This window comes from Barbus barbus (assembly GCF_936440315.1).
Source record: "Barbus barbus genome assembly, chromosome: 13".
Classification (NCBI taxonomy): domain Eukaryota; kingdom Metazoa; phylum Chordata; class Actinopteri; order Cypriniformes; family Cyprinidae; genus Barbus; species Barbus barbus.
In genome coordinates this window covers 7000015-7025061 of record NC_136741.1, presented here as the reverse complement: position 1 = coordinate 7025061, position 25047 = coordinate 7000015, and the positions used below count along the sequence as shown (strand labels likewise).

Here is a 25047-nt window from a genome sequence, read left to right as displayed (position 1 = left end):
TATTAGCTTTGTGCTTTTTTATCAGCCACACACTCTTACAAACACAAAAGCTCTTGTTTTCAGACATTTATTCATTTTAAAAATCAATAGAAGTCTGTTGAAAAGGAATTCAAATGTTTAATTTGGCATTCATTACAAAGAATTGACCCCCCCTTTAAAAGTACAAATGGGCATGTGCTGTAAAAAGCTGGATAAAGAGTTTCTTTGTCCTGTATTATGGGCTAATGAGCCTTGGTTTCTGTGTGAGTTCTCATTAATAATTAAGTTTAAATGAATCATCTGTCCAACAGTTTGCTATCAACAAAAAACAGTAGTTTTGGGGCTTGGGAAGAGAACTGCTGGGGAATTGAATGCAGACATGCCGTCCTGAATAATTATCCCACTTTAATACAACACAAACAGACTCATCTCTCTCATCTCCACTTGACCTTCAAAATCCACTTGAAGTGATTGTGATTTAAGAGTGAACAACATCTTCAAAACAATATACAGATTAGACAGGCAAGGCACTGTCAAATTTCTAAAACTTGACTTTTTGAATTAATTTCAGTGAATGTTTTCACACATTTTTAATTACACCTAGCGTATAAAGTATAAATTAAAAGGTCCTTGTAGTCTCTCATGCACTCGTACACCACAAGCTAGTGGAAACCATCATGAATAATCATGAAATAAAGGTCAGAAATTCCTCAAGGCCCTTACAGACGGTGTTCGACAATAAATACTGTACTGGCAGAGTGCTCAAGTCCAAATGATGATGCTTTTATCCTGGTTTCATGAGAAGCACACATGGCCGATATCAATGCCAAACTCCTGATCTTTGCCACCTATGTCCACTGGAGCCAAGTCCACAATGGGCAGCCGTGAAAGTGTTTGTGTGCGGTACTCAAAGACAGTCTTGCCCCATTCACCGTTGGGTTTCTGGAAGGAAGAATAAAGAGGAACAATAGTGAGGTTGTTTTTCATTGGCAGCATTTTTGCATCAACGAAAACAGCAACAGAATGTTATTCCTGATATTGTCATCAGCATTGGGGACTAACTAATGTAGCTTTCCCAACACTGATTCCCATTTCATGTCAATAATAAATGTTATCAAACAATATAAAGTCAAAAATCTGAACATACAGAGCAGCCGTCCTCTAAGACTGTGTACTTCAGACGGTTGTTGCTATATGCCTTGATGTCCTGTCCATCAGAAGCCTTTAGGACTAAAGCCTTCTTCAGATTGCTGTTCTTCTCATCTTTATAGGCCACGCTGTTTTTGCAGTGATAGGTGACGGTCTGTGCTGCTTCCTTTGACAGCAGACGGAGAAATCTCAACTGGACGGATACAGCATTAGCTGGTGTCTCTTTGTTTCCATAGATGAACTGAAGAGGAGTAATAAAAGGTCAGGGCATACAGTAAATTTAACCGCATACTGTATTTGTACAGGAATACAGGGCAACCTTTTTTATTTAAGCTGAAATGATCATCATTGTAATCACATTAACCTTAGTTCCCCGGTTTATGACTGCCCCAAACCAGACAGGTTTTGGTATGCTGGAGCGTGAAGTCCACCAGTTCTTTCGTGGGATACTGGCAGGGTTGGCAGGTATACATGTCTCCCCCATTTCCATGTTACAGTACACTTGGATGGCATCTCTAGGGCTGCCCTCATTTGGGTCTATCCAGTATTCACCTGTGATGCATCGGGAAAGGAAGTTATTCTTGATCCTCACATATACACTGGCATAAAAGAATAATTATTTTTGATTATACCATGTATCTCACACTGGATTCTGACTTTTGTATGATTTGGATTCATGGATTTTGAATACTGGTAACTAATTCTTTGGTGTGGGCTAATCCAGGTGATCTGAATCATTATCCAGGTTTAGTAGACCGCCCATCAGTTTCCAAATATATGCTTACTGTGGGATGCTGCATTTGTTTTATGCCTGACATAACGGTTGGGAATCATGCAGGTAATGCCTGTCAGCTACAACATAACCTTTTTATATTGGTTAGCTCTAGCAATTCTTGTTGATTTCTGCTAAGGAACACTGTTTAATGTGCTGACTCTAATTATCTCTACATTTTGTTGAATGGGTAGGACATTACTTTCTCACAGAATGCCTGCTGGTCTTGCATAACTGTGTTAATTACATAAATGAGAAGTAAAAAATGGTGTTTCAATCCATCTACAACTAGATTGTGGTTAAAGGCTTGTAACATTCAGTTCCAACGTTTGTTTGTTTTTCATGATATTGTACACACACACACACACACACACACACACACAAAAAAAAAAGTCGTGACGTATTGTCAAGTATGGTGACCCATACTCGAAATTGGTGCTCTGCGTTTAACCCATCCAAGTGCACACACACAGCAGTGAGTAGTGAACAAATGCACACACACACACACACACACACACACACACACACCGTGAACACACACCCGGAGCAGTGGGCAGCCTGCGGCTGCCCGGGGAGCAATTGGGGGTTCGGTGCCTTGCTCAAGGGCACCTCAGTCGTGGTATTGAGGGTGGAGAGAGCGCTGGACATTCACTCCCCCCACCTACAATCCCTGCCGGCCGGGGACTCGAACCCGCAACCTTTCAATTACGAGTCCGACTCTCTAACCATTAGGCCACGACTTCCCCACACAAACAAAACTTAAAGGTTAAAAAAGGTTTATAATGGTGTTCTAGGGGACCCCCAGAGGGGCACAAAGTAGGCTGCAGAAAATTTTAGAAAAAAATGAAAAGACTTTACAAAATGTATTTGTATGTAGGTTTGTCACAGCAAAAATGTTAAAGGTATTAATTAAATGTTTGACACAATATTTGTAAAACTTTATTTTAAAATTATATATTCTTAATGAGTAGATGAGTAAATAATCATAATTATTTTTTTCTTTGTGAGCCCTAGGTTTAAACAATAACTAAATTATTCTTAATAGGTAGACATTTTTTATTACCATCTTGTTATTCCAAACCCAGTTGATCTTTTTTTCTTATGTTATTGGCTCTTTTTCTTACAACACAAGTGTTTTGGGAACAAAAGCCACCATAAAAGTTTATACAACTATTCCAGTCAAATATCTAAACATCCATAGAACAAAATAAATTGACATGAGATGGAAAATTGCATATCGTATTAAAAGTTTTTCAGGGAATGTATTTTGAATTTGATTTTTTTTTCCATTTAAATTTAGGCTTACACTTGAAACTAGCTAAATCTGCCAGTGCAATGAGATAAAATGCACTTGCATTCACAACATTCTCTAAACAGAAGACTTGATATCTTATGCAGTTTTCTTGAATAATCAGGTTGCATTATCTTAGTTTAGGAAAGTTTGGGTTACTGCAAAACTTGACAAAGAACTTATTTTTGCATAGTGTTTTATATTACTAGCATTCTGAAGCCGTACAAGAGCTTGGAACACACCAAAATTTAAATCATTCATTTCCATAGCTCATTGAAATCCAGCATACCAAGATGCATCATGTCAGGTTTGACGTCAAAAATCTGAAAATGGAATAAGAGTGGATGACTTAAATTTCTCCTTTTTTCTACAAAATTATTTAATTTGGGTTTGGAATGTGAAGACGGTGAATAAATGATTATATTTTGTGAATAATTCCTACAGAGATGTATCATAAATGAAAACCAAGATATACCAGTTCATGCTGTATCTGATCAGGGTCAGTAAAACTGAAGCATTCAGAGCCGCTTCTAAACTACGTGTCGGTTTGTCTCACTCACCGCTCTTCTTCAGAGGATAGCACTGCTTCAGGTCCTGACATGTGCGGGCAGGATATTGGCGAGTGCCATCAGGACTGCGCATGCTATCCAGCTGACTTCCCAAGCTCTTCAGAGACAAGTGAACTTCACTGTCGACCCGAACCGCATCAGATCCGTTATTGGGCTTCGCCTCATCCTCGTTGAACTCTGGCAGGGGAGGTGGAGGTTCCTCTGGCTCGGATTCGATATCAAGGTCGAAGTTTGTTCCAAAAAGGTCATCCACAGCGGCTGTAGGGGGGCCAGGAGGACCTGGGGGTCCAGGTGGGCCGGTTTCTCCAGGTGGTCCCTATACAGACAGATGGGTGAATACTGATTATGCAGAATATTAGTGTTGAAACATCTAATCACATTAGCAGCATCTGGTAATTAATCATGATTATGAGTCATGAAGTACAAAGTGTATCTGATTATGAGTCATTAAGGAAGGAAAACTGGCAATTGTCAAAAGAGAAATGAAAACACATTATAAATTGTAGATTTTTTGTTGCATCTGAGACAGTGATTGAATATGCACAGCCCAGCTGAAAAACATCTTAAGTCATGTGTGATTTTAGTTGGTTTTCAGCCAGTTTAGCTGATTTGTCAGCATGGACCAACAACTGTTCAGCTGGTCACATTGGAAAAATGCCCAAAACCTCTCTAGTCCAGCAAAGACCAGCAAACTTACTAAGACTGGTTTAAGCTGTTTGAGCAAGGAGATCCCATCTCATAACATACATAAAATGCATTGCAGACATAATCTCATTCCTCACCTCAGGTCCAAAATCTCCAGGGTTACCTCGAGATCCAGGAGCCCCAACTGCTCCAAGTGGACCCATATCTCCTTCTTTTCCTGCTGGACCAACAGGGCCAGGGGGTCCCTAATAATGACATGTTCAGTATTAAATTCTTTTTCAACATGCATGTTAATTGCTGGTACTTTGAGAATTCAAATTTGAATCTGTTGCTCACTCTTTGCCCACTTGGTCCAATGATTCCTATAGCACCATCATCCCCTGTTGCACCCTGGAGGGAAATGATTGACAGGTGATTATCAGAAGGTAGTTACTGTATTGTGTCAGGTGACCTATTGTCCATTATACATACCGAACTTCCAGGAAGCCCATGGAGTCCAGTGAAGCCACGATGGCCCTTCTGACCTCTCTCACCCACATCTCCTTTGTCACCTTTGTCTCCCATTGGTCCTTGTGGTCCCTAAGGTTGATTAGAAAATTGATAAACACAAGTTGTAGGTTCCCCTTGTGTTATTTCCACAAATTGATTTGTCATTGGATAACACATTTTCTTTTTCCAAATATTTCTATCATGCGAATTCAGAGATCATTTAATTTAAGTGCATGTCTCTTTTGCTATCATTCAATTGTATTTTATATGTGAAAATTATAATGTAAAGTCAGCTGTATCAATATGTAAATATGCAGACTTACTTTTTTCCCTCTGGTTCCTGCTTGACCATCAGGACCAGGTGGACCTCTTGCACCCTGTCAGCAAAATCAACCAATAAAAACTGAATAAAATAAAAATACAGTATAGCTATTTCAAAATCTACAAGATTAAAGAAGCGCCTTTGTTACATTACATTATACATGCTTTTAAAAATACATTTATTAAACACCAATCTGCTGTGAAGTATCCGTAATGGATATGGGAAATAAACCTGATCTCCTCTCTGTCCTGGACCTCCAGGTGTTCCGACAGGTCCTGGCGTTCCTGGTGCTCCCTGACCACCTGCAAGACCCTCTGGTCCTGGGTCTCCTCTGTCACCCTGAAAGAAAGTTAACACATCATTTGAACTTGGTCCTATTTGATTAAACAATTTTTAATAAGGCCGTGTCAAATGATGAATGGGTTCATACTCTGGGTCCAATGATGCCATCAGCTCCTTGAATTCCATCAGCTCCAGCCAAACCCTAATTTAAGAAGGAATTCATCAAGATATTGTTTGGTATACTGTATATGTAACCAATCATCTTGACTGTGTTTTTCACACTAAGGCCCTGTCCCAAATGGAACACTTCATGTGCACTTGCGGTCTTACGGACTTACAATGGCCGACGCATACGCGTGTCCGTTAAGTCCACGAGACCGTAGGGTGTCCCAGTCGTCATTTTAGCGTTCAGAAGGGTGCTCGTGAGCGCCCCTTTTGTGGCCACTATGCGCCCTTGAACCGCACTTCTGCCGAATCTGCACTAGGGCGAGCTCCGCAGCAGACGTCTGCCCGACAGTCAAAGCAACATTACGCCACAAATGTGCGGACTCAGAGAAAGACTGCTAGGGTTTAGGGTGCGATTTGGGACAGGGCCTAACATGTCATACCTCTGGGCCAGCATCTCCTCTGGATCCAGCTGCTCCTGGCAAACCAACTGGCCCAGCACCACCTTTTGTTCCTTGAGGACCTGGGGTGCCAGCTTTTCCTGGTTGACCCTTAAAAAAACAAACAGATGGGATAAGTCAAAGTTAGCTTTTGGCATCTGAGATATCATCATCATCTTTGACTAATTAACCAACCAACAAGAGGCCGAGAAATTTAATTCTAAAAAGACCAATTTCTAAATATTTGCTTGTATGACAAGAAGGTAGAAGTGGGGATCTACCGCAGGTCCAGGAAGGCCTGCCATACCACGCTCTCCTCTCATTCCAGGAAGACCCACAAGTCCCCTCTGTCCTGGAGTTCCAGCAGGTCCTGGTGGCCCATCTGGGCCCTGTTAAGTAAAAAAAAAAATATGAGTTTTAGATACAGTATTAAAATTATTTAATTTTAATTCTGTAGGATATAACTTTTTTGTTTGTTTACTATATGAATGATAATTCAAAAACCATCCAGCAAAAATTTTAATTTGAGAAATAAGGTATCACATACTGGAAGTCCGTCCTCTCCTGGTTCACCTTTGTCTCCAGGGCTACCAACAGCTCCAGGGTTTCCACGCTCACCCTGGCGGCCAGGACCTCCAGGTTCTCCAAGAAGCCCAGGTGGGCCCTCTTTACCTGGGGCTCCAATAGCACCAGGCTCACCAACTGGACCCTGAAAATAATATCAGTGTAAGAGTCCATATATATTTTATTGGTCGAAAAGAATCAACCACATTGCAAATACGATTTAAAGGACTAGCTGTTAAGCACTGCTTTGTGGGTTAAGTGAAGTGACATACAGCCAAGTATGGTATTTGTGCTCGGAATTTGTGCTCTGCAATTAACCCATCCAAGGTGAACACACACACACCGTGAACACACACCCAGAGCAGTGGGCAGCCATTTTTGCTGCCCAGGGAGCAGTTGTGGGTTCAGTGCCTTGCTCAAGGGCACCTCAGTCGTGGTATTGAGGGTGGAGAGAGCACTGTACATTCACTCCCACCACCTACAATCCCTGCCAGACCGAGACTCGAACTCACAACCTTTGGATGACGAGTCCGACTCTCTAACCATTAGGCCACGACTTCCCATCCATATAAATCCGTATAATGGAATCACTCACAGCAGAGCCTAGTGGGCCGACACCTCCTGGGGATCCTGGGAAACCACTGGGACCCTTTTAGAAAAAGAAGAAAGCCAAAGAGGATTCCGCAAAAGTGAGGAAGAAAAGAAGAAAGAGGATTCAGTAAGTAGCATTTCTGGGTGTGTCCAAGTTGATAAAGAATGATTTTGATACTTTGATATTTGTAACTTACAGCTGCTCCTTGAGTTCCTCTACCACCTTTGAGGCCTGTAATTCCTACCACTCCCTAAAAAAAACACTACGTTTATACTTTTTTTTTTTCTACGGGACAAATATAGTCTATACATGTACACAGTACGATTCAAAAGTTGGGTTATATATATAAGCCATGATATATATATATATATATTCTTACGATTCTTTGATGAATACAGATGTTTTTTAAACACTATTTTGTTTATATAGTATCTTTACTGTTACTTTTGATCAAATATTATGTCTTTGATCATATATCAATTATTTTGCTCACCTGTGGTCCAGGTTTTCCTGCCATTCCCCGAGGCCCTGGAGACCCAGACTCTCCCTTTGCACCTTCCTCTCCAGTTTCACCTTTAACTCCGGGCTGACCATCAGGACCCTAGCACATAACCATGACAATATTTACAACTCATACCATATTATTTAAATATATATATAAATGTGTGTGTTATGGGTGGATGAGTGGATGGATGAACTTACGGGAGGTCCGGCGAACCCAACTGGACCAGTAGGACCGGGCTCACCAGGTGAGCCCTAAAACACAATACATCAATAGAATTGTGAACCACATGAGAAAAGAACTTCAACAAACATAAAAGGTCAGGATTTCTCCTGGTAAAGTGCTCCACTCACAGCCATTGCTCTAGAGCCTGGAGATCCACCAGGGCCTTTTGGGCCTTGTTCTCCCTGTAATTGAACAATCAGTTCTGAGTACATCTAAGTAGCAACAGCTGTAAAAATTGCTTTTTAATCAGTTCTTTTAAGAAACAAAAGAAACATCAAACACTATGAGGCAGAACAGGAGGGATCAATTTACCACTTAGCTAAATCGATTTAAAAAAAAAAAAAAAAAATCAAACCTTCTCCCCAGGTGGGCCAGCTGGTCCAACAGGTCCAACAGGACCAGGTAATCCCTACAGACATCAATGACATTTTATTTAGTGTCTTTATAACCCCTGCTGTATTACGAAATGGAAAACAAATTTGAATTTGGATATTTTTTAATTCAGAATTATTGACTGTTAGGTTCAATTTCATCCAGTTTATTATGGCTCTGTCTCACTCACTCGAGCCCCATCATTGCCAGCCGCCCCTTCTGCCCCTCTGTCACCCACTGCGCCCTGAGAAAACAGGTAAAGAGTATTAAAACAAATCGATAAGAAGAAAAACAGAGAAATCTGCTTGATGTGTTCCAGATGTGGTTTCCTTCTCTACTTCACAGTGCCACACAGAAACTTTTTCACAGATAATATTAGAGAATATTAACTTCCTGCCCGAGGATATTAGCGAGACATCCAGTATATGTCAAGCGTCATGCCTCACAGAGCTTTAGCCACCAAGGCATTTAATATATGCAATATTGTTGCACTGTTTGCAAAGAATGAAACTAAAATCTATACTGTATTTGTTATGCATGTGCAAATGTTTAACATGTGCCAAAGCCTTTGATTAAGCAGACCCGCTTTCTCTTATCTCTCAGAGCCACACTCACACTTCCTCCTTTAGGCCCGGCTGGTCCAGTTATTCCTCTCTCTCCTGGCATGCCCTGTAGGCCTGGTGGTCCTGGTTCTCCAACCATTCCAGCTGGACCTGGTTTACCCTGCACAGCCATTAATGTGTGTCAAGAAAATCATGATGTACAATACAGTGTTTTTACCATGGTAAAAGCTTTCAGTTAATGTATTCCTTTTATTTGGTACAGTTATGTAAGTGGTGTTATTCAGTCATCTTTTAGGAGCTAAATGCATGCATAGAGTCATGCAGCTGTTGATGTTGAGTAAAAATCTGTTTCTAACCTTGGGACCATCAGGTCCATGGGTTCCTGGGCTTCCTTTTTGTCCTGGTAACCCATTAGGTCCAAGTTCGCCTCTCTCTCCTGGGGTTCCACGTTCACCCTATGGCGGAAAAAAATACTGGGAGATTGCTTATGTGGACTTCTAAAAGCTGTGCACTGATACACTGAAGTGTAAGTACAATAGGCTCACCCTTGGACCAGTCTGCCCTGCACCACCAGCCTCACCGTGGATACCCTGAGGGGAAAAAATAGTCATAAGGTTCTTTAATAATTCCCGTTCTCTTCTTTGTATTCTTCTTCACCAGCAGAAATGACACGCAGTAAAGACTAGAAAACAGCGATCAGGTAAAAGAACACAATGATGAACTCACCTCATCACCTGGTTTTCCTGACTCTCCTGGTGGACCTGGGGGTCCAGGCAAACCCTAAAATTTTTAGCAAAATAAAAGATGTAGCTTGTCCAGGAAGATATGCCGTTGTACAGTAAGTTGTACAGATATGCAAAATATTTAAGAATTTTATATATTTTTTAATCATTTTATTTTTGTCCCTGAAGTCCACATGTATTGCTAGTCAAGTCCATACCAAAAATGATTTTGTGCAGAGCTGCAGGTGCTACACACAACCAGGTGCAGTACAATGTTTGATGGAGTTTCCCACATTTAATATGTTCTATGACCTTACCTGCCCAGACAAAATTTGTGAACACCAAATAAACAAGTGTCATTGGTAATGTGTGCAAACATTTCACAAAGGATTTCACAATTTTTGAACTTGGGATGAAATTTTGAGGCCATCTTTGTACATCAAACACATTTTTACCTCAATATCAAGGAAAATTTATCACAATATGACCCCTTTAAGAGCATTTAAACATGGGGACAGTGAGGGCCATGTTTAAAATCATCTCTGACTGGAACCATAACTGAAAAAAAGAACATACTTGGAAGCCAGTTAGTCCAGGAGGTCCTTGTTCTCCTCTCTTTCCTGCTACTCCCTAAAAAGAAATAAAATAAACCCAACCGTATTTTTTTAATACTGTATCACTCAGAGGTGTTACCTGAGATAGCTAAGAAATCAACCAACCAAAATATACAAAATATGTTAATAGCCATACATTTGGCACACATGATTAATTGGAAGACTCACAGGAGGTCCTGGTGTTCCCGCTGGACCTTCTTCTCCATCTTTTCCATTAGGTCCCTGCAGGAATCATAACCATCATATCAAATCATAATGATTGACTTGACTTTTAAATCAATACACTATACAATACAAACACTGACAGGCCATCTGAAATACTACAATAGAAGCATTTTCGTAAAAAGAGAATGACATTTATTGCTTGTTGTGAAATCTTACAGTATGTTTTAAGGTTGCCAAGACAATGTTGCACCATAATTGCACTCACTCTTTGCCCTGAAGCTCCTGATGATCCTGTCTCTCCTGCTTTCCCTGGATCACCCTGAATATTCAGAAAAATAATTTCATAATAGGTAAAGACAAGATAAAGGTGACTGACTGCCCATAAAAATGTCATTATAAAAGTCATCATTATAGACTCTCTCTTTATATTATGGATTCTTTGTAGTTTAACATGTTAACTATAACATTAATGGGTAATTAATCCATTACAGGCACTTTTATCTACTGAAACATCTTCAAATAATGTTTCATCTGTATTAAAACAGTTATGACATCCTTAAAGATCTGGTCAGTGGCCTTCATCATCCTTCAAAGAGCTTTCGATGTAATGTCTAAGAGCGTGAGATTTGACACTGTGTGTGATGGCAATTATACGTGATAGAAATGATCATTTTCACTCAAGCTGAATAACTTTGGACTTACAATACAAACCCATTTAGTTTTCTAGCAACCAATTACTTTTAATGCAAAAAAAAAAATCTGAAAATTGATTGCTTCTGAAAAAAAGCTACAAACTGCGCACACACATATATACACTGCCTCTCAAAATGTTTAGATTAGTAAGATTTGTAATGTTTTTTTAAAGAAGTTTCTTCTGCTCATCAAGGATGTATCTATTTGATCAAAAATACAGAAAAAAAAAATTATTTTGTGAAATATTATTGCAATTTAAAACAGTTTTCTATTTTAAAATACTTAATGATGCTGAATAATTCAGCGCTTGTCACAGAAATAAATTATATTAGTATAATATAGTATTAGTATATTAAAATAGGAAACCGATATTAGAAATTGTAATAGGATTTCACAATATTACAGTTTTTTCTGTATTTTTGATCTAATAAATACAGCCTTGATGAGCAGAAGAGACTCCCTTAAAAACCATAAAACATTTTACTGATCTCAAACTTTTGAGCGGCAGTGTATATACAGTATATATATATATATATATATATATATATAATTTATTATAGTGAACGAGTTCTTAAAAAAGACTTTTCATGATTTTAACATTTATAGGGGAAGTTAAAATGTCAGAACAGCAGGCAAGCTCAAAATAGTTTTTTTCAGCACTGTTAAAATAAATTAGGAAAACAATTAAAGTAATAATAAAAAATGCAAGTTGCCATAATATATCCTTTACAATTAGACAGAAAGTCCCCCTAATAGAAGAATCACCCTGATATACTCTTTGCTCTGAAAGTTTTATGAGATGTACAGTATGACAATTTTAATAATATTTAGAATATTATCCTATGGCTGTTTTATAAAAATACATATAATAGGGACTTACACTGAAGCCTTTAGGTCCAGGCAAACCCATGGGTCCTGCTGCGCCTCTGGTTCCCGTAGACCCAGCTGTACCTGGATTCCCATCATCTCCCGGTGCTCCCTAAGAAAAACACTTCTTATCAGAGAGTGAGACAGCAGAACTCACCAAAGTGTTGTTTTAAATGCATAGTGATGCTGTAACAGTAGGCCAATCCAGAAAGCTAATTCCAGAAGAATGCGAGTTTATCTAATTTTCCCGAAGAAATTCCCAGAGGAACCACTGGTTCAAATAGGACTACAAACTGAGGAGTTTAAAGACCTGTTTTAAGAAGGAATAACAAGATTACATTTATTGAAAAGTGCATGTATTACCTGTGGGCCTATCTTCCCCTCTGCACCTTGCATTCCAAGAATGCCAGTCAAGCCCTAAAGAGACATGAAACATAATACAGTATGTGAACACCTTAAATAATGTGGACTCAATACCATCTGAGCAAAATAAAAGTACCAGATAATATATAGATAATATACAGAATACAAATATACACAATATTAATTTTACTAACCCTTGCCCCCGTAATTCCTGTTTCCCCAGGTCGGCCAGGGTCTCCAGCTGCACCTTTAGGCCCCGATGAGCCTGGGACACCACGTTCACCCTGTGCTCCCTGGAGACATTACAGAGAGAATGAGAGAATGACGTTGAGAAAACAAATTAATAATTTTCTTCTCATTTGTTAACATTAGTTAATACATAAACTAACATAAACATCCAATGAGCAATTAATTTTTACAGCGTTTTGTTAAAGTTAATAAAAATGTTCATGTCAGTTCATGTCAGATATGTGGTGGCATTGCTGGCAATGTTAGGTGCCTTTAAAACCTTATTGACCATTATTTAGTATGTTTCTAACCTTTTGACCTGGCAAACCATCAGCTCCTGGGAACCCGCGGTTACCTGGAGCTCCCTTGAAAAATATAAAACATCAAATATTATTGTATTGAACAAACATGTAAAGACGTCACAGAAAAAACACCCTGCAATAATCATATTAAATATGAAGACTTGCATGTTAGTCATTCACAATATAATGTAATGGCACTCACTCTTTCTCCAGCTGGGCCCAGGGCTCCAATGGCCCCTGTGTCTCCTCTTGGGCCTCGCTTTCCTTCTTCTCCCATCGGCCCCATTTCTCCTTGAAGACCAGGTGGGCCCTACAACAAATGATATACCATTTTATCATTGTATGAATGTTCTGATGGCATTATTTCTGTCAATTATGAGAAAATGATTTTAAGGCACCTGAATGTTGTCAATACTTACAGGTTCTCCTTTAATGCCAGGTTCTCCTTTAAACCCAGAGGAGCCGAGGTCACCCTATGACATGCATGAAATATATGAATGAGCAAAATATATATAATCTATATATAAATTGCTCCACCTCAAATATACAGTACTGTACATAAAGAAGAAAAAGTGACTTCCGCTATGGTTATAATATTACATTTTGCACTTTGCACGTTTTGTCATTACCACTTGGCCCTTGGCCCCTGGAAGTCCAGTTGATCCTTGAGGTCCAGGTGGGCCAGGCTGTCCAATCAACCCAACAGGGCCTTCAACTCCTGGGATGCCCTACAATGAACAGATTAAGAAGTAGGATTTTCTTCAAAACCATAACCCAAAGAATAAGCAACAATAGCAATGTTACCTTTGAAATGTTATTCTGAATTTTAACTCACAATTTAATGAGTAATTAATGTGCAATAAACAGTATGTTAAATTGCATTCTTTGATGAGTGTTTTAGGAACTTACTGATGGTCCTTTAACTCCAGGATTGCCATCTGTTCCTGATGGTCCCTAAAAATGGCATCGATATCATGGAGACCATTCAATACATAAATCATTAAAATCTAGCCCTTTTCTAAATAACAGGACAAGGGAGACTGCACCTGGTTGCCCTGCGGTCCTGGTGAACCTTGCCGGCCCGGTTCTCCTCTTGAGCCTTGGAGTCCGCTGGTACCTCGTGGGCCTGTGGGTCCTGCTTCACCCTGCCCAATGTTTAAAAAGAGTGTGTTTGATTCCTCACTTTTTGTACTTGCCATAGCTCCTTTATAAATAAAAACTATAATAATGTCTCAAAAAGTTTGAAGATGCAACAATTTGTATGGTTCTTACAGTAACCATGAATCAGACATACCTTCATGCCTGGGCCACCAGGAAATCCTGGGGTTCCAAGAATTCCCATCGGGCCCTGTAAATTATATAAGTGTCAGGTTAGATAACATATCAGTCTTTATTAATAAAACATAGTCCACATCTTTGAATATACTGTCAGATATGCACTGCCGTTCAAATGTTTGGGATCAGTAAGATTTTTTTTGTTTGTTTTAAAATGAACACTTTATTCAGCCAGGATGCATTAAATTGATCAAAAGTTATATTAAAGTCTTTTATAATGTTACAAAATATTTCAGTTTTTTTCTTGAAAAACATGCATTATGGTTTCAACAAAAATACTAAGCACCACTAATGTTTTCAACATTTATTATAATAAGAAATCAGTATTTTAGAGTGATTTCTAAAGGATGATTTGACATTGAAGAGTCGAATAATGGATGCTGAAAATTCAGCTTTGATATTACAGGAATAAAATAAATTTTAATATATATATATATATATATATAATTGTAATATTGTTTCACAATATTACTGTTTTTACTGCATTTTTTTATCAAATAAATGCAGCATTGGTGAGCATTAGAGACCTTTTTAAAAATTATTAATAAAATTGAATTATACCCAAACCTTTGAACGTTTGTGTATGTCTTTCAAGGTATTTCGTCAGAAGTGAATGTGTAGATGATGTGATGTGGGTAGATAAATGAGAAGTGATGGAGGGGTTACTCTTATTCACATACCAATGGACCTGGTTTTCCCACGTTTCCCGAAAGACCACGCTTTCCCTGCAAACAGAAAACATTTTGATTTACTGATGAAATATATAATACCACCAAAGCAAAATTTGTAAAAAGTAATCACTTACCAAAGGCCCTGTTGGACCGATGCGTCCTCTCTCTCCAGGCATGCCAGTCGGGCCCTTTAAAGTACAATATACTGTAAGCATCCAAAAAGTGCAGTTTTGTAAATCCAATAAAGATCAGTGTAAATGAAACATTGCAATAAGATTTGCAATCACAAAGTGCTCCATACCTGTGGACCCACAAGTCCCATGCCACCAGGAGTTCCTGATTCACCCTTTGATCATGAAAAGAAAGTGTCATTTGCTACGATAATCAAACCACAGGGACACAAGAAAACCATTTACAAGAATTTGTTGGCTTCAAATATGTGGCCTCTGACCTTTGACCCCACTGCACCTGGTTCTCCTTTCCCACCCTGCAGACCTGGATGACCCTAAAATGTGGATGGGATTCATCAGAAACTGTCCTCAAAGCAAACTTAATACCTGATTATGTACTTGGTTTGTACATTTTATAATGATAGATACTAACAAATATTAAGGAGTAATTAGTGATCGGTACAAAGAGTGAATGGCAAACTAATCATTGTATTGAGAAGGAAGTCCTAACCTAACCCACCATTTGACCTTTCATCCCAGGTTGACCTGGTGATCCTGGAAACCCTCTGGAGCCCTATGAAACAAATCATCATTGGTAAGGATGCACTAAGCATCTAATGTGCAGGAATTCGGGAAGTTGTGAGCTAATTATAGCTTTTGATCCCTGTCACCACACACATCTCCTTATATCAACAGCATTCATCTGATGTTTTTATTTGTGTAAGGAAAGAGCTGCACTGTTCAGTCTGTTCAGTTCAGTCTGCGGGCCACTAATTGGCACCATGGAGTCTTGTAGTTTGTGTTAAGGGCCTTTAGCTCCCTCAAATTAATCAATTAATGTTTACATCTGTTTTTAATTTGCCATTTCCTAAGTTGGACTTTTTTTCTCTCTGCTCACTTGTTCTTTCTTGAGTAAAGCTTGAGTCATCTTGTAATTATTATAAATGAGTCGTAGTCTTATTAAAACCTTTGATTTGTATTCAAATCGGTTTGACATTGTGGTCTGGAACTCCTCAACATTGCTTGACAGCCTATACATAATTTTGTCATCATAAAGAGCATATTTTAGTATTTTAGTCCATTTAGATCAGGAATCATCATTCAAAAGCATTCCCAACATTTGTGGAATTTTATAGTGACAGAAGATTATGGAAATTTATATTGCCAAATATTACATTGTTCATAACTTAAATCGACATGTCAGCGTTTGGTTAGTTAACATAGCTCATTTAGTCCATTCTATTTCATGCCGGACCTACAACATTCTGGTGGAAAAAGGCTTATTTTTGGGCTATTCAAAGCACAAGTGCAATATTTATCATGAGCCTTCCTATTATGGTTTGAACAGGTGCACATACTTAGAAGTCTAAAATTGAACTCATAGAGACTGTGTTCTCTCAATCCAGGAACAAAAAGGTGCATTTTTAAAAACTTCTTTGAACTCGAATCACTGAAACAGTGAGATGCATTACAGTGAAATTTTTGATAATATCATCCAGACCTAAAACAGGACAGAAAATAGCAGGACTGTCTTACTGGAGAGCCAGAGAATCCTTTTTCTCCTGTATTTCCAGGGGGTCCAGGCTCACCCTGTTATAGAGAGGATCAGCCTTGTGTTATCAAAAGCAACTCAACTTACTTATGTTAGTGTTGTAAAATGTGACTTGACAGCATTTGACTCCATATTGAACATACTACATCACTATGATGTTTAAATAATGAAATCACTGTGCAAATTGTTGGTCAACTTACATCTGGACCAGGTTTTCCAGGAGAACCATCTGGTCCCCTTGGACCAAAAGATCCCTACCAAGGAAAAAATAATTATTGCATTGTACAGTAAGTGACACCTTTCTTTGTTTTTTTTTAAAACTGCATGGCATGGACCATTTCTCTCATCAATATTTGAAACCTACAGGCTCAATTAAAATATTTACCTGTATTTTTCAGACTATTTATCATGCACTTTACACATTAGAAATGTCTCTACATGTTTTGGTCTTACCATAGGTCCAGGATCACCCGCATCTCCTGGCGCACCTTGTGCTCCTGTTGGCCCCTGAGTGACAAAGAGGAAAAAATTGAAATTTGGATAAACATGAAAGGTGTAGGAAAAAAGTTTAAATCCATTCAATGCATATACACAATACCAATCTTGAGAGAACTTACTGGTGGACCTGATTGGCCTGGATGACCTCTTGGTCCAGTTTCACCCTGATCAGAACAAATACATTTTATCTCTGTTTAATGGGTCTATATGACAATCAAGCTAAATATTCACTGAAAAGTCATTTCTGAATATGGAAAGATCACTACCGGTGCTCCAGAGACCATCGCCGACATTCCAAGCTTCCCATCCTGGAATCCAGAGGCCATTTGAGAAGAAAACTGACTCTGTAAAAATATAATTTGAATTTAATATTAAATTTAAAAAAGTACAGTCATGACATACTTTGCTGCGACTATAAATTTATAAATAGATACATGTTAAATTGGGGTGGGGAAAAAACACATTCAGGCAAGTTTTTGAAAAACACTGCAGGATTAAAGCTGGATTTTGTGAGTTTGCTTGTGTTTGGTATCGTCACTCAAAATGCTACACTAGCAATTCTGCATTTACATTTTTGTTGTTTGTTGAACAAAATTAGGGATTATGTTTTTTTATACCATAAACTTTTTACCGCTTTATCCTGATTAGTCATAACATTCCTCATTCAGATCAGAGGCACACATTTTACAGTTCAAATCTCTAATTAGGAGAACAAAACCTGGATAGATAATATTACTCACCCCAGGCATTGAATTGCCAACAGGACCGGGCTCACCTGGCATGCCTGGGACACCTGGTTCTCCATCAAAACCAGGTGGTCCTGGGACACCCTTCACAAAAAATATTGTATGTCACAATTTAACTATACATTGCGACTCTGCATTCACTCAGAGTAATATTGATGAGCCATAATTTACAGTACATTCCATGCATTAAAAAGAGAGAGAAAGCTACTATTTGTACATAACTTTAATGTGTTTCTGGGGTCAAATAACCACATCAAAGAATATCAGTTACTGGTTGATGCCACATACTCGTCTTCCTTTGCTTCCTGAATATCCTGGTCTGCCATCTGCTCCTGGGGGACCCTGTTTGATGTGAGACACACAATATAATGGACTTCACTTTGATTGACATTTCAAAGAACAGGGATTCTGGGGAAAAAATAAAAGATTAGAGGTATATGTGTGTGTGCGCATTATTTTTTCACCATTGGTCCTGGGCGTCCAGGTATTCCCACAATCTAAAAAATGAATGAAATATAAAGATTAAAACTAATAAAACAGTATAAATCTGGAGCTATATAACATGATTAATACTAATGACATATTCTCACGTGTGGCTCAAAATATTGCAAATACGATGAATGAACAGAATCATAATCTTATAGACTCACGTAAGGAATGTCACCAGGTTCACCTTTTTGGCCCTGAAAAATAAACAAAAAACAAAAAAGCATGCAGGACTAATCAAAACTTCATTCATATTCATTTGTGTTGAAAATCATATTTAAAAAATTAGCCTGTATGCCAAATATTTAAAAGCATTCTCATACCTTAAACGCAATTGTTTCTGAAAAAGAAACACAGAATAGAATTGAAAAGACTTCCGGCTAAATTATAATAAATACATATAATATAATAGATAAGCTATGACTCCTCCTACTCATCTAAATGAATTCTCTTTCTGAATGTAATTGTCGTCTGCCCTCTAGCGGCTGTAGCGTGTGTGTCAGTCTCACCGATCCTTCCACGCGCGCCGGCGAAGGTTTGGCAGACAGGGCAGCACTCTCCCTCCGGGATCATGAGCTCTTCGCATCCCTTCACATCCTCACAGCGGATCTCCTCGCAGATCACCTGGCCTTTATCACATACACACAGCCTGCACGGCTCTGGCTTCCAAATCTCATTTTCTGAATAATTCTGATCACCATCTTTACAGTTTTTCGTCTCCTCTGTTCAAAGATGAAAATGAAAACAAACATATACAGTATCAGTCATTTCTAGCCTATCATACACAAATATTACATTCACATTAGCCCCATGCTTTATAGGTTATTTGCTGTTTATGGGGGACATCGGTTTAGATTTTTTGGTTTACAGTTTGCTTTTTTATGAGGTGAGATTGTTTTTATTTTAGCTGAGTTCTAAAAAAAAAAAAATGTTGTCCCATAAAAAAAATATTTTTGTCCCCAGTACACGAGCTGGTGCTCAAGTTTATATTTTCATTCTAAAATGCTACTCTAGTCTTCATACTTACTGCCAAGATATTGCATCATATATCTTAATGTGTGCTTACAGCTAACAGTCCTTACACAAACTTACCGAGGTAACCATAATTCCCTCAACACATATTTTGTCTCTACAATTGCAACGTATACCACCACTGTAATCTATTAATCTAATCTAATATTTTCAAAGGAAGTCCCTTCTCAGTTGCTAGTATATGGTCAAATAAAGATGCAGTGTTACAAGAATGGACACCATATTTATGTAAAATATTGCAAAAGAGATAATAATATAAAACATCAGAAGCAGACCAAAGTTGTTCAGAAGACACTTTTAGTGTTGAGGGAGATCTAGGAATGGATATCATTTTTAATTTCTTTATTTATTTCATATTACGGCAACAGTTAACAGTCTATATCAACTTTGCATATAAAGTAACAAGCATCTGTACACTGCAAACCTTCAGCTGAAGGCCCGTAATAGAGCACTGGTCCCACTGGCCTGTTCCATAATCTGCTCTTGATCAGGACATGTAAATAACTATAATTATAAGTCAAAGTATAAAAATGAGAACTAGAGCAAGGCCACCATTCATCCAGTTCTGCTTGCCCTCGTAGATGGTGATCACATTTTATGCCACACCCTGTAATTGAGGTCTGCAGCGGGAGGCCCTCAGACATTTTTCACTCAGTCCATTGAGGATGCACCTCTTGTGTACCACATCAAGGCTTAATTTGAAAAAAAAATAAAATAAAACCTACCATCTTGAATGAGTGGGAGTCTGTCTATACCAGAGGTGCCCCAATTTTGGACTCCAAGGGCTAAACATTTAACTTGACATGGGTAAATGTTGCATTATAGCCAAAATCAAATTTATTTATATTCTCTACACTTCTCTACACACACAAATAAATAATGTTATAAAAAAATGTATATATGCTTCAATGGCATGTTTTTCCCCCTCACTATTGTAATATGGCAAGGCAGGCAAAGGTCATCAGGGGCCAGCTTTGGCACGCGGACCCTGGTTTGGGTATCTCTGGCCTGTAAGTACATCTTTCTGTCTACCCAACAAAGGTTTTCTCTGTGCTCAAATCACTACATTTTTGTATCTTATCCTCTCCTACTGTTTCTGTTTCATAAAACATGGTCTATTTTGTAAAAAGAAATGAAATAGCATCTTTTTTGCCCATTTTCCATATCATGTGAAAACAGGAGGGTACTGACAGTATCGCAGTAGAAAGCTTATATGGAAATGTTAAATGCTTCAAGAACTTCCACTTAATACTATAACATAATTATAGAGTAATACATAATAAATTACATGATATCATCAGTCAGAATACCGATCATCGTTTTGTGATGAACTTCTCATGTTGTCTGTGGCTCTGAGCGACAGCTCCAGGCTGTGATAAGTCTGGATTAGATGCTGTAGCATGACAGAGGTGGCAGACAGAGTAAATAGCAGTTCTGATGCTCAACGTCTGTCACATCAGAGACTATCCTGAGGGCTGGCAAGTATTGCTTCTACTGCTGTAATTAAGTAATAATGTGTATGACTATCTGAAAGCCTTTAATACAGTGCTCTAGAGCAGGGACACAGTGGAAGTGCAGACAGCTTTATGCAAGGTAAGAATTATTTTAGGAGACATTTGTTGCCCCTTCTTTCATCAAAGGCATTGGTGACAGCTGTAATTGTTTCAGTAGGCCCAAATTATGTCATAAAAACATTCCAAGCAATTAAGAAGACTGAGTGAAATTTCTCTTCACTTTTTCTTTTGAAAATTATAGACTTAGTAAGTCAAATGAACTGAATATAATTTATAAATATTTTAAATATAAACGTATAACTTAAAAATAAAAAAAAGTAATGATATAAGGACATGAGAATTCAGTCACTAATACAGCAACTGCATGCTGAAACTTTTCATTTTGAAGTTATTTAACCCCAAATGTAATTTGTAAATGGGCATTAAAATATAATGGTTAAATATTATGCTTGGTCTCATGAGCATGATGGAATTCCCGGTCCACTCAGTCTGCTTAATGCCTGTCTAAACTTCACTATTTCATAGCAATGTCTAAAGTCATCATCTTAAATGAAAGCCTAAAATAATATTAAATGTATATTATTTTCAGTATTGTCAGTGGCACTGAAGCAGTAAAACTATAGCAGCAGGACACCTGCTACTACTCATCTGTATGAAATTGGCCTTTTTAAGCACGATTCTGAAAAGAAAGTACCAATTTAGTGAAAAAGCACATACGTTATTTTGGGGAAACCACAGCTGCCTCTATTATAGGTTGTGCTTAACTTTAGTCTGTGGCTAACTTTTATTTCTGTCAAAGTGAAAAGGCACACCCTCTGTCTGAAGTTTTTAACAAAAATATTCTCTTTGGAATGTACATTTCTTTACTATACTTTCATGTATAGAATGGACTTTGTATTGGTTATACTGGAGCAAACCATTTTTGCCAGTATTTCACACACTGTGATTGACATAACACCCTCCCTCTCATAAAATATTACAAGCTGGCTCTCATAAGGGTCATGACGTGCCCCCATAAAGGATGTATTAGTTTCTTTCATGAACAAAAAAGTAGATATTTTGAAGAATGTTGGTAAACAAAAGTTGACGGTAGCCATTGACTTGTAGTGTTTTTTTGTTTTGTTTTTCCATATGTTTGGTTAGCAACATTCTTCAAAATATCTTCTATTATTTACAACAGAAGATATAAACTCAAAGAAGTTTAAAACAACTTGAGGGTGAGTAAATGATGACAGAATTTTCATTTTTGGGTATACTATCCCTTTAAACTATGATTAGAGTGTGATTGCATCAGTTCACTATGCAAAGGTTTTGAATTCCATGTCAAATGGACATGACTCTGAATCAATTCCTGCTGAGCTACCCAACAATGCTGATCGATAACTTCACCTGATCTGTAGTGTGACTAACCTAAGTGAATGTGAAAACATCCCAGTTGGATTTCAGGCGAACTCATTTGCCACATGTTTGGGTGTGCCTAGCATCTCTTTTGGGAAGAACTTTGACCACAATTGGTGGCCTGCTTTGGTCCGTGAAAACATCACATCATTACACAAAAGGCCATGAAATTATGTCTCCAACTAAGATAGAGCTGACAAAGCAGAAGATCAGGATAATAGTTATAGTGTAACCAAAAATGAAAATTCTGTCGTCATTTACTCACACTAATGTTGTTCCATACCTGTATGACTTTCTTTCTTCTGTGGAACACTAAATGAGGGCTTTCCAAAAATTAAAGTGCATGGACTCTGACTCATACGGGTTTACAACAACATAAGGTAAGTAAATGCTGACAGAGTTTCAATTTTGGGGTTCAAACTATCATTTTGAGCATTACGTTCATCCTAAACTAGTACACTGAATAAAAAACTTAGTGTAGGATTTAGGTTAAAACTAATTTCACTCAGAATTTACTTGTAAATTTCACAAATAATTACAAAGAAACGGCAAGTAGCACATTTAAATAAATGTGAAATATTAAAGTAGAAAAACTGAAATAGTATTTTCTTATAAAACATACTAATGAAGTCAGACTCCCAAGTTGAATGTCCTTGCAATGAAGTGCAATGAAAAAAACAACATGACATGGTCTTGTTTTCCCAGATATTAAAGTAAAAGAAGGTCAGAAAGGCCATTGTCTGAAAGGCCAGAGTACAATTATTCAGGGGTAAACAAGGTAACTTATTTCACCTCTTTCAAGCACTTCTTACATATTTACATCAAATACTACAGCCGATATACAGAGTATCACTCTTCACCTGTTGTGTCAGGTTAGTGAAGTATGAGACAAGTTACTCACCGGTCTTGACATCCTGGCACGTGATCAATAACACCTGTGCCAAACAGATCCCCAGCCATACAGGTATCCATATCAGGTGATGAGCTGCGGTCATTTTCATAACAAGGAGGCGCAGGCCTTGCCCGTGCCTGCCACTGGAGGTAGACTATGAAAAAATCACAGCTTCACCATATGCTCCACAAGATGCCCACTCTACTCAAGAGCGCAGCTGCCAGCCTATGCGCAGACGCTCCTGTATGAAACTCCAGGCAGCCTGTGCGCCCCCGCCCTGTGGTTCTCCAGCCTCTCATCTAGCTGGAGCAAAAATAACTCTAGTCTCTAGCCTGCTCTAAGATTATGCACACTTATGAACAACATGAAGCAGAATGCATCATGTATCACTGTCATAACACTTGAAAGCTCACCAGCATCACTCACCAGACACCAATTGGCTTTAATTATAGAATAACCACACTGTACAGTCGTGAATAAAACAAAGATTATTGTAGTAGATTTTACATAAAAATACTATTTCACTAAGTCTTTCTACTTCAAAATTTCACATTTAATTCAATGCACTTGCCATTTCTTCGTTCTGAGTGAAAATTGTTTCCAAGTAAAACACAAAACAGTTATTTTCAGATTAAAATATATCTCTATTATATCTGTAGTTGACACTTATATTGCACCTGAATGCATAAAGTGCTAAACATGATCATTTGCTAAGCTCGTAAACATGAATTAGTCAACACTCTCATTAATATTCATGAGTTAAAACTCATTAACATGAGATATTCCTATCAGTCTTTCACACTGTAATGCAATGAGCTGATAAAGGTCATGAACAAAGTAAATGTAATTTAATGTGCAATTTATATGGAATTTAAATGATATATAACAATAAGGTTTTAGTATAACTGTTTGTATACACTAATATTGGAAAGCTTGGGCTTTTTTGAAAGAAAGAAATACTTTTATTTAGCAAAGATGCATTTAATTGATCAAAAATGGCAATAATGTTGCAACAGATTTCCATTGCAAATAAATGCAGTTTTTTTTTTTAACATTCTATTCAAATAATTCAAAGGAGATTCAAGATTTTATATTAGTATGATTTCTGAAGGATCATGTGACACTGAAAAGTAGTGACTGCTAAAAAATTCAGCTTTGCCATCACAGGAATATAATGCATTTTAAAATAGAAAAGAGTTATTTTCAGTTGTAATAACATTTCAATGTTTCGACTATTTTTAGTCAACTAATGCAGCCTTTGTGGGCATACGAGACTTTTTTCAAAAGCATTAAAAGATTTTATACCGACCCCAAACTTTCGAACTGTAATGCACGTTAGCCCCTTATTGTATTTCATTTTATGAACAAAACTTTTGTGCTCCAAAGAAGAAAGAAATTTTGGAACAATATGAGCAAATGATGAACAATGAGTTGTGTGAACTATCTCTTTAAAAACAGAATTATAGGCTATGTACCTCTAAAGAAACGTTGGTGGGTGAGGGTTCATTTAGAAACCAGTAAAGGATTGGCCATTCATACTCGGCCAGCCTAATTGCACAAATCTTTCTACATCTGAGAAGGCAAATAACTTCAAGACAAATATAGGTTGTTAGACTGTTTCCCTTTTATTCATGTCATTACATTTGTTTGTACAGTTCTAAATGAAGAAGTTTATTCCCATTGCAAACATTCTCCCACCTTATCGTCATAATTGCCTCACTAACACGGTGACCTCAGGATGTTCTTGGCCGCAATCACAATGTATTACTGTACAGACGGTGTTCTAGAAACTATAAACAACTCTTTACAAAAGCTCTTTTTCTCCATTAAAGTTTTACCAGTGTGCCTTCAACAGTAACGGACCTCAGTTCTCTCCAC

The 25047-nt window shown here is 37.9% G+C and overlaps 1 protein-coding gene across 1 annotated transcript; it reads right to left on the bottom strand.

Annotated features, from left to right (window-relative positions):
• On the bottom strand, positions 1-23423 carry LOC306879057 (uncharacterized protein). Its single transcript, XM_079431744.1, has 54 exons — positions 23179-23423; positions 18843-19055; positions 18657-18673; positions 18498-18530; positions 18312-18344; positions 18136-18189; positions 17842-17931; positions 17368-17445; positions 17221-17265; positions 17057-17110; positions 16804-16857; positions 16588-16641; positions 15572-15625; positions 15333-15386; positions 15183-15227; positions 15016-15069; positions 14891-14935; positions 14170-14223; positions 13922-14020; positions 13785-13829; positions 13505-13603; positions 13295-13348; positions 13078-13185; positions 12885-12938; positions 12540-12638; positions 12346-12399; positions 11996-12094; positions 10688-10741; positions 10426-10479; positions 10220-10273; positions 9648-9701; positions 9467-9511; positions 9278-9376; positions 8974-9081; positions 8549-8602; positions 8342-8395; positions 8115-8168; positions 7962-8015; positions 7753-7860; positions 7456-7509; positions 7263-7316; positions 6651-6812; positions 6385-6492; positions 6107-6214; positions 5647-5700; positions 5448-5555; positions 5218-5271; positions 4877-4984; positions 4742-4795; positions 4543-4650; positions 3752-4076; positions 1493-1680; positions 1127-1369; positions 1-921 (listed from the first exon to the last, which is right to left on the bottom strand). The coding sequence occupies exons 1-54, from the start codon at positions 23276-23278 to the stop codon at positions 775-777; spliced, it is 4509 nt and encodes a 1502-aa protein (XP_079287870.1). The 5' UTR covers positions 23279-23423; the 3' UTR covers positions 1-774.
• Positions 23424-25047: the final 1624 nt, after the last annotated feature.